Source organism: Cynocephalus volans, chromosome X, assembly GCF_027409185.1.
Source record: "Cynocephalus volans isolate mCynVol1 chromosome X, mCynVol1.pri, whole genome shotgun sequence".
NCBI lineage: Eukaryota > Metazoa > Chordata > Mammalia > Dermoptera > Cynocephalidae > Cynocephalus > Cynocephalus volans.
Genome location: NC_084478.1, coordinates 136,339,489 through 136,354,001, shown reverse-complemented (window position 1 = coordinate 136,354,001; position 14,513 = coordinate 136,339,489). Strand labels below are relative to the sequence as shown.

Below are 14,513 nucleotides of genomic sequence, written 5' to 3'. Positions count from 1 at the left end.
CCACTCATTTAGAGCCTGGAAGACATTAGATTGGACTTAGGAGAAACCATATTTGCAGTGAATGTGTTTAGGAAATCCAACCGTTGGTTTTGCTTTTGGGACACTGCCTTAAAGTTTTGGAGTGCGTTTTTGCTTCAAAATATTTATTTGGGTAGTTCAATAAATGTCAAGTAATGGCATCAAATCACCATGTCATTACATGAAGAAACAGAGAAAACTGGACACCATAATTGGTTAGGTAACAAAATGAGTCGCTGAAAAGGATGAATGAGGCTGTCAATTTATAGAGAGAAATCTGGAATGGTTGGAGGCAGGGAAAGAAAGGAAATAACCTATTAAGATGCAGTAAGAGATTCAAGGTAGGCCAATGGGTGTGTTTGGCTCTGTGTTGATCTACATCTAGAAGACTATCAGCAGATTGGGGAGCAAAGAAAGCAAAGAGGAATGGGGTCTCTTCCTTTATATATGGGCCTTACCATGCACTGGGGAGAAGAGAATGGAGAGACATTATAGGTAGTAGAAATACGTTGACATTACATTTTATGATTAATTTAATCATATGCAAAAATAAGCTCTAGGCTTTTCTAATTCCTTTTATTCTATCAGAAATTATATACCTAGTTTTTACTATATAATTTTGCATTTGTAGGATGCTTCTCTCTAACTTGATTCACATTGCTAAGAGCTAATGCAAATAATAAAAAAAAGAATTTTTTTTCTCCCACTAGTGCCAAGTATAGTACTCTGAATATAAGTGTTTGTGTGATGCTTAGCATCAGAATAGTCGGCTGGCCCTTGTCTGGGACGTTTCCCATGTAAATTACAATGCCTGTTCTAGAGGTCTGATACCCTTTGCCTTTCTTCTTCATCATAAGTTACTTCCTGAATATGCAGTGATTTCTTAGGTAGCTAAGCAATTACTCATCCACTCTAAGAGATCCTAGTTTGTACAGCCCTTATTTCTCCTATGGGGGCATGACCTCAGATGGCCTTTTGAAATCCAGGAAAGTAACACCTGCCAAATTCTTTGTCTTTGTCTTCTGAAGATTCTGGAAGACTTCTCACCCAGCCCACCAGTAGACAAAGGCTGGTAAAAAAAAAAAAATGGCATCCTGCTTTGGTTCAGGGTAGCTCCAGTGTAGCTGTACTGTCTCTTGTCTAGTACCTAGTCCATCATAAAATTTGAATGTCATGGAGGACACAGACCTAAGCCTGAAGAATAGAACCACTGTGTGGTGGTGGAAGAATATTTAACCCTCAGCTTATAACCATGCTTCTGTAAAGCAGATCTCTAGAGGATCCTTGGAATTCTAAATATAGAGAATCTTTCTTAGATAAACTCTATAGTTGAAAAGAATCTGACTAGACATAGTGCTTCTGGATAAGTTGTGGCAGTGGGTGTGGAGAGCAGGAGGAGAAGTCTGAGTAATTTACTTCTCTATCCGTGTCCCTCCAGATCTATAATTTATCCTAACCATGCACCTTATCTTCTTTTTCAGACTTTGGACAGTGTGAAAGGGAATATCTATAGAATAAAGCAAATTATATGAGAGTATCAGGAGGTTTCCTTAGGAGCAGCCTCTACCCACTCCTGAGAGATAGAAGTAGGGTAAATCTCCCAAAAGAGCTGCTGTGGATTGAATGTCCCCCCAAAATTCATTGAAGCTTGTCCCCCATTGTAACAGTGTTAAGAGGTTGGGAAATCCAACTACGGTATTCAAAAGGTGGGAACTTTAAGAGGTGATGGGATCATGAGGATCATGCTCTCTTCATGATTAATCCATTCATGGAGTAATGGGTTAATGGTTTAGTGGGTTGTCACAGGAGGGGCACTGATGGCTTCATAAGGAGAGCAAGTGAGCACATTAGAGAGCTCTTGCCATTCTTGCCATGTGATATCCTGGTTGCCACGGGACCCTGTAGAGAGTTCCCACCCAGAAGAAGGCCCTCACCAGATGCACCCCCAGAACTGTAAACTTCCCATCTTCCAAAACTGTAAGAAATAAATTTCATTTCTTTATACAATATCCAGTTTCAGGTATTCTGTAGTAAGCAACAGAAAAAGGACTAATACAGGAGCATCACTCTCTATCCCAGTTCTATCCGATAGCTGATACACTTTCCAGAGCATTTAAACTAGTTAGGAAGAGATCACTACAGTGAAAAAGCACTCTCCTCAACCCTGCCTCAGTAAGCAAATATCATGATAGGTGATTGGAAGAGCTACATTTATACTGAATGAGACTAGAACGTTCAGAAAAGCCTACTCTCTAGGAATAAATGGAACATTTTGAAAGGGACATTTATGTTTTGGGGCCATGAGAGATAAGGGTGAATAGGAGCAGGTCTACCCCCAACATTTTTGGGGTCCATGGCAAGAGTACAAATGAAGGACCACATATCATATATCTAAATGCTAAAAAGTCTTAAAACAGGGTATGACTTGTCTTGACCTATGTGTCCACCTCGGGCACTGCTTCTCACTCCCCTGAAATAGACCCAGAAGCTAAAGGACTTACGCTCCCCTGCCCCCCACCCCATCTGTAGGCCAGCCCTACCTGTGAGGTGCACAAATCTGCTGGGGCAGGGCAGGGTGAAAGCTAGGCCCAGCCCGGGCTCAGACCTTCTGGGTAGTAACTGGACCCACCTGCAGCTGGGATGGAGTAGACCTGTCAAGTTCTTCAGAAAGCCACAGGCAGTAAGTTCTCCTGCTCTACAGCTCACTTTTCTGACTTGGGCTTGCCGGGCAATTCTACGTGCCTTCCAAAGCTACATTGTGCAAATAGCACAGAGGGAAGAAGTGCAGTTATCTGGAGAAACCTATCTGCCAAGACTCTCCACTTTCAGTGACTTGGGGAGGTCAATTTTAAACAAAATCAGTCATCTTTTCTCTTGTTTCCTATGGCATAAGATGTCATTTTCTCCTTTACTGCCCCGGCCACTCGCCTTCCTGGACTCCCTGTGCTTGTGTGCTCCAGGGCATCTGGTTTGGCTTTTGTGTCCCTCTTCCTTTTCCTCCTAATGCTCAACCAGCTACTAACCTTCCCCCAAACTCTCACAAACAAAAAGAAAAACAAGTCTTTGTGTGTCGGCATTTGTGGTAGAGGAGCCCTCTAAAGCACAGAGCTCAAGGCAGCGGTCCCCCTCACCTGGGTCTAAGGGTGATCCTGGGGTACAGCAGTCCCGCTGAAGTCTAGTGGCCCAGAAAAACTAAGCACCTTCCCCAGATACTTATTCTATGGGCATTTATGCTTCCCCACAACCAGTCCTATTTTATTCTTGGTTTTCTAGGGGTTAATAGTGTGAAGAGGAGCTGTACCTGCCAGACTTTGTAGGTTACATTCAGGTTACTCCTTAGCAAGGGAAGGAGGAAATGGGCAATTTTTGGTGAAACAATGGAAGATGTGGTTCTTTATCTGAAAAGAAACGCATGTAGATGGGAATGCTAGTTGTATAATGTTGAATATACTAATTATCCTGATTTGAGCATCACATATGCACACAGGTATTGATATTCAACTCAAATATGTACAATCAACTATGTTTCAACAAAAACAAATTAAAAGAAAAGGTTTTAGTGCCTTTAATTATTACAAGTGATGCTGAAAAATCTAGTTAATCCTCACATAGTCATTGAGCTTATCAATCAGCATGTGCTATTCAATGTTACATTGGAGAAAAAATAGACAAGTCTTCTAACATGCTAGGCTCATATTAGTGAGACCTGAGCATAGCCAAAGTCTCAGACTTTGCTCTCATGACATGACCTTACATTGAACTGATATTTTGGAAAAACCATGAAGACACTGTTCTTGAGCAACAATCCTCAAATAACTTATTTTCATAAACAGAGAAACTTATCACTCATGAGCAAATAGCTATGGTTACCAGTTATTGAGTGCCTACTGGGGGCCAAGCACTGTGTCAGGCACTCGCCGTATATTATCTTGTTTGAACCTCACAAGAACCCTGAAAGGAAGGTAGTGGAACAATGTTTTAAGATGAGAAAATTGAGCTCCAAAGAAATCAAGTCACTTTCCTCAATGTCATACAATAGGGAAATGAAGGAGATAGGATTTGAAGTTGTGTCTATTTGATTCCCAAGTTGTGTTTACTCAACTATACCACAAACAACATATTCTAAGAAGGGATGCTAACCCAAACTGTCTTATGGATTGGCAGGTCAGCTCAATGTTCTACAAGGAACATTGAAAGTAGGGGCTGGGACATGAGGATCAACAAAGAGGGGAGGAACTGGACTGTACCACTATCAGCTGAGTGGAGGGCGAGGCAGGGAGCAGGCATATAGCTATAGCATTTTTGTTTTACTTGCCCTTGGTCTAGCTGTTGGCAACAGTGCTCTAGTGACTATAATTGTTAGACATATTTTGGAGTAAGTACTGTCTCCTTTGTGTTACAGCCTCATGCTTTAGAAGGGCCCCAAATACAGTTCATCTTGCTTAAGTTATCTTTAGAAACCTGACTTACTAACTTGGGTGCTTCATTTCTTAAAAACTACTGTCTTTGAAGTGACAGCCAGGTTCTTCAAATGAAAGGGACCTAAGGGATTGACCTGCTTCAGGACTCTGTCCTTAAGAAGTGCTACTTTTACACCATCTATGATAAGGTGATTTTAGCTGGAATACCTCTTGGGGAAATCATATATTGTATAACTTTCCTGGGTAAAACATATTGGTTTGAGCCCCACTAAATTAGCACATGCTATAATTAAGGCACAGGATATGCTGAGATTTACCCTTGAATTAGCTATGTAAAAAAACCAAACATGGTAAAGACTGAAGGGGGAATGTTTAAATCTCTTTAAGGGGATAACCTTTTAGATATCTAGTGGATAGACAATTTAGAAAATGTCCATGTCCATTCATTAAAATAAGTCTTCTGTTAAGATGTTTACTTGTTAGCACACAGGTTTAACCTGGAATGTTTATATATTCTTGAAAACAATTTTTAAAATATTCTAGATCTAACTTTTCATTAATTCAGTATGGCCTCACCTTCATATAGCCTGAACTTGTGAGATTTTATTTTCTTCCAGTTTCCTCTCTCCTTTATAATGAGTCCTTTCTAGTGCTGACTCTCCCTAGTCTAGTTAAGCTCATTTGCTCTGATACTGTCCTCAGGCATGCAGAACAGTTGGTCAGTGCCCTCTTTATGATAACTCTTTGTACTTGAGGATGGTGATTAAACTGCCTCTTGGCTCTCTTTCACCAGGCTAAACAACCCCAACTCATTTAGCCTTTCCTCACAGGCCCTATTTTCTCATGCTTTAATCATTTTTTGCTGCTCTTCTTTGGATCTTCTCTAATTGCTTTGCAACCGTTTTAAGATGTAACCTGAGGAGCAGGACAAATCCAGAGTTTGGCATCGGCTAAATCTTTATTTAATGAATGACTCAGAAGTTAGGGGAGGTGGTGCAGTGTAGGGGCAAAAGGACTAGACTAGGAGTCAGAAGACCTAGGTTTTGCCCTTGCTCTGCCACTTCCTAGGATTGAGCAGAGAGCTACATTTGGACAAGTCATCTAAGTGTCTCCAAGCCTCAATTTATCATCTGTAAATTTGGGGTAAACACATCTGCCCTGCCTGCCTCCCATAGTGAGGCTCAAATGAGATAATCTATGTGAAAACACTTTGTCTTAGCATCAAAGCACTATACAAACACTGCGTGTCAGGCAGCTTTCTAAATGCTTTGCATATATTGACTCGTCAAGTTACAGTTATTATTCCCATTTGACTACGAGAAAATGGAGACACAGAGAGTTAAGGAACTTGCCCCAGGTCACACAGCTAGGAAGCACAGACTGGCTCCAGAGTCCATGCTCTGAAATGTATGCTATGCTGCCTCTCCAAATAGACATTAAAAGTCAACAAAGCCGTATCGTTTTATGCGGACTGATCTTCAAAAGCAATGAGAGGTATACATTGCTGGGGTGGAAGATCTCTTCAGTCATGAGTAGATAACTCTCTGAGAGGAAAACGTTTCAAAAGTCAATGTTTATATTGATCGTTGAATTAAGGCAGCTGTCCACCAGCGAGGCTAACCTCATGAGCACGATATGGTAATAGGAATGCTATACTGGGTCAGGTCAATGGTTAATTCACCCTAGTACACCTAAAACTTGCCATAGAAAGGGCTCTTAATTCTTGGATTCAGAGTCTACAGTTTCTAAATATTCTCTGAGCCCCAACACCCCTTCACGGTTTCATCTGTCTCTAGCTCTGTCCTTTTCTATGTTAATTTTTGTAGCTGTAAATTTGGAATGCCTCCCTTGTAGATTAACAGTTAAGTAGAGATATTAAAAACAGACTAGTACCTGAGTTTTTCTCTACTGTAGTCTGAAGGGTTGAAAGAGTTTAAAAAAAAAAAAAACAGTTTTGGAAAGAAACTTACGAAATGGGGAGGTTATGCTATTTAGTATTATATTAAAGATCTGCTTATATTTGAAAAATTGAACCCTATTGTTATTTTCATTGACACCCATTGGATATAGTGTACTATGTGAATTGACTTTATGCCTAAATCTGATCTATAGGGAATAGTGTTATAGTGGTGTAGCAGGCTCTTCTACCTTAGATAGTGGAATGAAGCATCATTTTGTGGGAGGCTGTAGAAGCTTCTTTCCATGAGAATAATCTCAGAGTTGAAAACACTCTTGGAGGATGGGGACATCTCTTTGGAGAGCTTGATACCAACTGAATTATAAGTGTTACCATTCTAAATAGGATCTGTATAGCGAATTATGATGTTTGTTCAAAAGAATCGTTAGTAACCAATGAGAAAAGTGATATTTCTATATCTTAGTATTAAATTTCTTTTAAAAAATGTTTCTTAAAGTTGTCATGTTGAAGTTGTTGCTTAACTTAAATAATTTGCTTAATGAGATATTTATTTTTATATAAAGAAATAAATTTCAGCAAATTCATGATATCTTTGGAATAGGCTTAAGCAGAGAACTGCCATCTTAAACCTTTGAGAAAATATGTGCTTTAACAATTACATCATGTGGCTGCAGGCACTTTTTTTTTTTGCCTCTGGATGAAAATATAGCAAAAACTGCAGTGGAACTTACTCAAATGTGTTTGTTCAATGTCCATCCATCTATCCATCCAACACTATGTGTCAGGTAATCTGTTGGACACTGAAGATGTAACAATGAGCCAGATAAACCCCTAACTCACAGGACTTAGGGACTCCTTAAATGGTAGAGAAAACAATCATGAGTTGATAGTTATATGACAATTTTTGAAAGAGAAAAAAGAATAAGTGAAATCGACTCGTTACCCTTATCTGGATGTTGCTATAACTTTTCTTTGAACAATGTTCCCTGAAAAATTGTGTAGAAAGTATTTCGATTGATATTGTGAATGTGCATATAGAAGACAGGAAGATAGAAAAGTGAGACATGAAGACAGAACAAAGTTCCTGAGTAAGGTAGTTTAGTTTTACTGAAAGTGTGTAGTAACAATGATTATCTTTTATATAGCATTTTTGCCTTTCAAAGTAATTACACCAACCATGTGAGGTAGAGCAAATTTTATTTTCTCCATTACATAGATGAGAAAACGGAGGCATAGATCTTTAAGTGTCCAAGGTCCCATAGTTATATAGAATTCAGAGTTCTAGCCACTGCTTTTTTGATTACATAATGCTGAAAAATCCCAGACTTCAGTATAAGGTCTTATAAAACACCAAAGACTTAACAGAATATAAGATATTCAAGAAGCCAAAGCCACTAATACAAAAGAAGAAAAACGAAATATGACAAGGAGGATGTTCCTCTGCTTTGGGCTATTAAGTAGGTCACCCACTAAAAGGCTATTTTGGTATAAAATTTTAGAGGGCATGTAGTACATACACCAGCATCACTGACCTGATTCTTCACTTTTAAGATCTAAGAAAATCAAAGGAAGTTTTTTTTTGGGGGGGGGAGGGCAGGTGGATCATTTGTGTGGCTCAAGTGAATGTTAGTTGGGAAACGATTTAACAAGGCTAGTGCTCTAGATTTTTTCTGTGAGGTATGATTCACTAGAGGTGATGCTGTTCTTAACAAGGGACAGCTTGTATTTCTACAATGCAGAGTCAGCAATTTCACTCCCTCGCTCCTTCCCTTCCTTCCCTTCCTTCCTTCCTTCCTTCCTTCCTTCCTTCCTTCCTTCCTTCCTTCCTTCCTTCCTTCCTTCCTTCCTTCCTTCCTTCCTTCCTTCCTTCCTTTCTTCCTTCCTTCCTCTTTCCCAACCTCTTTCCCTCTTTCCCTCCCTCCCGTCTCTTACCTATTTATTTATGTATTTTTTTTTACATCTTCTTCTTATGGGGCATATTTGACAAATTATTAATATTTAATTTGCTATAAAACAGCTCTCCCAGGCAATGACTGCTCACTACAATTTCAGTCTCTGAAGCTGTTTTGGCCCCCAGGTACACTGGGATTGAATTAGAATGGAAACATTTTCCCTACAGTTCTGTTTATGGTAGCATGGACATTTTGTTATGAACTGGCAAAGTGATACTTCTAAGGGAAATAATAAACGTTTACCACATTTCAATTGGACTCTTTACCCCAAACAGAGTATCCATCTGGCTTAGGTTGAAACACTTCTTCTAATATTTTTTAGTCTTAAATTTAAATATGTAAGTTTAATAATGAATACTTTCAGGCCCACTGCATTGTGTTTTTCTCCCTAGTCTTATTCTTTTTCATTTTGTTCACGTTTTTAAAACCATGAACACTATTTCTCATATGCTATCTTACTTTAAAAAATGGTCTTAAGTTATACACACACGTTCTCTCTCTCTTTCTTGAGTCAGAGGGATAATCTGCAAAAATATCAACGCATTCAAACTTGGTGAGTACTGCCCTGACACTCTGCCTACCTACAGTCATCAAGAATAGTGATGAGCTTTGAAAGGGTTTGGGAATAGTGCATATTTCAGCAACAAGGCTACTGAACCAATAACCCTACCATTCTGTCCTGCCTAATCCTTTGTTTGTTCCCTGTTGGGAAGAAGGTATGGGAAAGGAAGGGGATTACTTTGAAATAGTCAGCTATCTATGAAACAGAGGTATGGAGGGGTGTGTTTATCTGATAGGTAGTATTAAATTGCAGAGACTTCCAGATTAATCATGGTATGCAATTTTCAACAGCTTAGACTTTTTTCTTTTTTTTTCCGCAGCCACTGGAGAGGAAAAAACGATTAGAGAGACTATCAAAAACTGTTGGCACATTTAGTTTGTTGGCTACTTAATTTATTAGGAGATATGGGAACTGCCTCAGGTTGATGATTTAACATGTTGGCTGGAGGTGGAATAAATCTCAAAAGTACCTGTTCCAAAATTGTGTTAATCCTTTCGACTTCGCAGTCAATCAAATATCGCTTTTCCTGCCTCCTGTCCATTTCTTCAATGATGCGCCTGAATTCTTGGACGTCCTTTATGTTTCCCACAGACCTTGCTGTCACTTGCCAGTTGTTTTGCACTGCTGCTTCCATAATCGCTTGGAGGATGGAAAATCCTAAAGGTAGGAAAAATAGCTACAATGATATTTTTTCTTTTAAAAATCTCTCTGTAGGTATTAAAGATTTTACTGAGTTTCTATTCACAGTCCACAGGGTCCCTTTGAACCGTATCCATTGTGGAGAGCAGCCTTACTCATAAACTCAGTCTTAATCCTCCAGACGGTTGGCACCTCCATTTTGTTTCACAGAAAAAAGGATTCTACAACTTGTGGGCCCCAGGCTAGGTGTTTATCAAGCCTCTACCTAAGAAACAGCAGCTGAATTATAGTACATAACTGTTTTTATTGACATGCATTATCAAAATAGCTGTGGAATGAATGGCAAGAACTTCTTCTTTATATCTGGCTGCAATTTTTCCTATTACAGTTGAAGCTTATTTCTTTCATCTTCCATATAAGCATTCTTCAGAATTAGAAATAACTTTAGAAGAGATAGAGCCTCATTATAATATGGCTGATCCTTACATGAATGTGACTATCCAACAAGGTAAATTATGTCTCCTAACTAAAAATAACTCTACGAAACCTGACAAACACAGTCTGTAAGAAAGATAACATACTTGTCCCATGATCACAGCATTATGAAAAGGTTCAATCATATTAGGTCTTCCAGAGTTCTTCCTCTTTCTCACTTAAATTTACCACGAATTCCTGGCTCCTTTTTGGTTAACTTACATCAGGCAACTCTTAGCTACTAACACCCAGATCTATGATGAATGGCAAAGAGAAAAAATTTGATGCTTGAGTTTTGGGTAACCTTTTTGGAGTTAGGGTTTGAGAAGTTGGGAAGATTAGCATATCTAAAGTATGAAACACAAGAATAGCACAAAGGTATTCTATGTTCTGTTTTTTTTGGAGTATTCATGTCTCTAACATTATATCACATCTGTGGTTTTGCTTTTAGTATGAATCCATAATCTGAGTATAATTTTTCAAGTGTAGATATCATTTTATTGGGATATTGTCAAAAGCAGCTCCCTTCTTCCCATATGTTTAAATAGCTTTTCATTTATATTCAGGTAATGACTAATGGGAGTGAGTGATAGGGATGATTTGCAAGGCCAGAATGATCTGTGGCATAACAGTTTGACCATTGGAGGGGTAGAGAATGGAGAAACACCGTGCTGCCCTTTGAACACATTCCAGGTTCTGTGCTGTCTCAGTCTCACCCTGTAGTGTAAGTAGGCTACGGTTTGGAATCTTCTTCACTGTGCCATAGAAAATGGCATGGAGGGCCGAACCCGTGGCTCACTCGGGTGAGTGCGGCGCTGGGAGCGCAGCGGCACTGGGAGCGCCAAGGCTGCAGGTTCGGATCCTATATGGGGATGGCCGGTGCGCTCACTGGCTGAGCGCGGTGCGGATGACACCAAGCCAAGGGTTCTGATCCTCTTATCAGTCACAAAAAAAAAAAAAAAAAAGAAAGAAAATGGTATTGACATTTGAAGAGCATGCTTCAGGGATATGGCAGTGGTGACTCAGCCGGTCATTATGACTCCTTTGTGTGCTGGGTGTACGCAGGAAGAAGATCGCAAATGAGACCCAAGCACTTGGTAATTTCCAAATGAGCAATTTCAGCACAGGAGCTCAAAATTACAGATCAGAGTAAATTACCATTGCTTTAAATGTTAATTCTTTTTCTTTTTAAACCAACTACGCATGTTTATTTCTCAGATTTACATTTTGTGTAGGTTTTCGCTGTGCTCTCTGCTTTAGTGGGAGTTGAGGGCACATTGTGGGCCAAGGCATGGAATTAAGAAATAAACATAGGATGAAAGAGATTAAAGCATTTGAAAATCTTTCTTAAGTAGTGTACAATAAGGCCTCACTATTTTGAATCTCACTAATTAAGAATTTATGAAAATTCAGCAAGGACTGGGTTGAATTTTACTTCTGTGCTATTAATGAAGAAAGTATTGGTTGAATAATAATAGTAATGAAATTACACAGGGAGTCTTTGATATACTTAAAGTAAACTTTAAAAGGCTCTTTAGCAAAATACAGGTGTTCATGTATTGAGTCCAAATCTGTATTCTCATAAGCTCTATTCGTTGGTTCTATTTCACCATTGGGGATGACACAGAACAAGTTTAATACTTTTTCCATGTGGCAGTCCTTCACATTTTTTAAGGCAGTTAGCATGTAACCCTTTACCTTCTTTTCTTCATGTTAAAGATGTCCCAGTCCTTCAACTATTAATTTTATGACATGATGACAAGTTCCCTCACTGTTCTCCTATGGATAGTCGTCAATATTTTATTGATGCTAATAATTCAGATGTGATCTGACCAATGTGGATGACAATGGGATTATTGTTGCTTTGATGTGGGTTGTTATTTTAGCAGCCTAGGATTGCTAACATTTTAAAATATCCAAATTATATTGTTAATTAGTATCAAGCTTGGATTCAACTAGACATGTCAGTTCTCTCCATAAAACCTTGGCTCTGTTAACAACTTACCATACGTGTATCAAGATTCTAACCTGCTTTAGTCTCACTTTCTTTAATTGTTCATCCACTCCAGTCCCAGTTTCTCCCCTATTCTCATGTTCATTCAAATCTGGAAAATGGTCTCATCCACTTATTCAGTATTATTGTTGTTAGCTACTGAGGGTAACTGCATCTGTCTGTTCCTTTACTTGGCCTTTCTGGATGATTCTTCCTGCCCCGCCACCCCCATGAAGCTTCCTTTACTGACTTCTCACTAATTTATCCAGAGATAAGTAGATTTAAATTCAAGGTAAATCAGTTACCAATGATGAAGAAACTGGCTTGAAGAACTGCATCACAAACATTTAAAAATTCAAAATAAAACTGAATAAATAAATAATAGTAAATACACATGGAATACTACGCTGATGTTAAAATGACAGCTCAGGGCCGGCCCCGTGGCTCACTCGGGAGAGTGCGGCGCTGGTAGCTGGTAGTGCTGAGGCCGCGGGTTCGGATCCTATATGGGGATGGCCGGTGCACACACTGGCTGAGCGTGGTGCTGACCACACTGTGCTGAGGGTTGTGATCCCTCTACCAGTCAAAAAAAAAAAAAAAAAATGACAGCTCAATCTGTATATATCAACAAGGAAATATTTTTGCAATATGTGGAATATGTTATGTAATATGTAATAACAGAAAAACAAACTACAAAATAGTATTTATGGTGTAATTCCACTTTTTGTAAATAAGCAAATATATTTCTATATGTATATAAAAAATCTGAAGGATTGGCAGGTGTTGTCTCTGAGGTATAGGGTTACCAAGAACTTCTACTTTCACTGTCATTTATTCATGTAATGTTCGATGCTTTTATAAGAAGCAGGTACTATTTTCTGTAAGTAAAAAAACAATAAAGATTAAAAAGAATGCCTCATGCTGTCCTCGCAGAGCACAAGCTCCTGAAAGACATGGGTGACAGATGAGCAGTCCTGCTGCCACAAATGAGAAGCCTCTTAATAAACACTGATTTTATAGATCTTTTTATACCTTTGATCTTTGAACCATGTGAATGTATTACTGTTCAAAAATTAAACAGAAAAAGCACACTGATTTTTAATGGGGGTGTGTCTGGGGCCTCCTGGGCTATGAGCCTTACTCACATTTTCTGAGCAAGTCAGATCTATGGCTTAACACTGCAGTGTCTTTTATCATGCATTGTTTCTCTGTCTCTGCTTGAGCATTTGGCTGTGTACTCCAACCCAGGGGGGCGGGGAATGGTCACCTCAGTTCAGTACATGTCAGTGAGCATTCTAAGAAAATATTTTATTTGTTTTCATACCTAATTTATTATAGTTTGTTCCAAGTTGCTGCTAACCAAAGAGAATAAATATGAGCTTGAGGAAAAAAAAAAGAGAGAAGTTTGACTTGGGAGGCAGAGCAAAAGCAGGCGTTCGTGCTTGTAGGAGGTGAGGACAGAACGTAATAAAGCCCTGGCTTTGTAAAAATAAGCCTGCTGTTTTAGCAGCTTCAGAATTGTCATCCACTCTGTGTGAGCTTTAACGTGCCCAACTTTGCAACACTGAAAGCTACTTTTACTTGAGCATCAAATTCTCTCATCCTGATTGCAGACCACCTTCTTTTTCTTCCTCATTTTAGAGAATGGGAGTTACCATATAGGTAATTGATTGAATGCTAGATTGCATCTGTGTTTGGCCAAAATAACACAGCAGCATGATAATAGAGGAGTAGCAAGGCAATTGTGGATGAAGAACTGGGCCACAGCTATGACCAACCTAATCTTACTGGACTGGCTGTTGAACTACTCTTGGCAAACAAGGAAAGCATCCTGGTAAAGGGTAGTGTAGTGGACACTGTGCTGGACCACCCAGATCCTCCTTCAGCACCAAAGAACTTATTAATTCAGCTGCTGGGAAAGTTGTTGGCAGAAGAGAGCTGCCTGACTTAAGGTTATTCCCCTTTTCCAGGAAAGCCGGCATTCAGTGACTGGTTCCCACAGAATGTAAAGGCACAAGTCCCTCACCCACAGTAGGATAACTCTAAAGGGTCATCTCAGCTTCAGAGTTCCCTGAGGGGTAGGCTGAGGCCTTGTTATGACTGTACCACAGCCCATCGTCTCCTTTTGCCCAAACCTGCATCCTTATCTTTCTCCCACAAGTGTTGATAATGAGAGTACTCCCCAACGCACTCCTTACATGCAAACCTCCATTATCAGAGTCTGCTCCCAGGGGATTCAGTCTGTGACTGTTAGGTTGACCTCATGACAGGGATGGCAGCAGATACCAAAAGATCTCAAGTCTACAATTGTCAAAATCATTTTCACAGGGGGAAAGAGGTCCAGTATTTTGTTCAATGTACAAACAAAATGAAAAACCACTCCATGCTGAACAAATTCAGTATTTGATTTGAATACACAGAAGAACAATAAACAGGATATTGACATATGGAGACTGGTAATGAAGACACCCAAGAAAATATAGTTGAGGATACTTTTCTTCTTTCTGCTTTGCATTTTCCAGCAGGAGTTATCACC

The 14,513-nt window shown here is 39.4% G+C and overlaps 1 protein-coding gene across 4 annotated transcripts in view; it reads right to left on the bottom strand.

Annotated features, from left to right (window-relative positions):
- Window positions 1-14,513, bottom strand: part of GRIA3 (glutamate ionotropic receptor AMPA type subunit 3) — a 270,471-nt gene that overhangs the window by 132,945 nt on the left and 123,013 nt on the right. For all 4 annotated transcript variants that reach the window (XM_063083062.1, XM_063083065.1, XM_063083063.1 and 1 more), the window contains one exon: window positions 9,341-9,528. In XM_063083062.1, coding sequence (XP_062939132.1) covers window positions 9,341-9,528 — 188 coding nt within the window. The remainder of the gene's footprint in view (window positions 1-9,340; window positions 9,529-14,513) is intronic.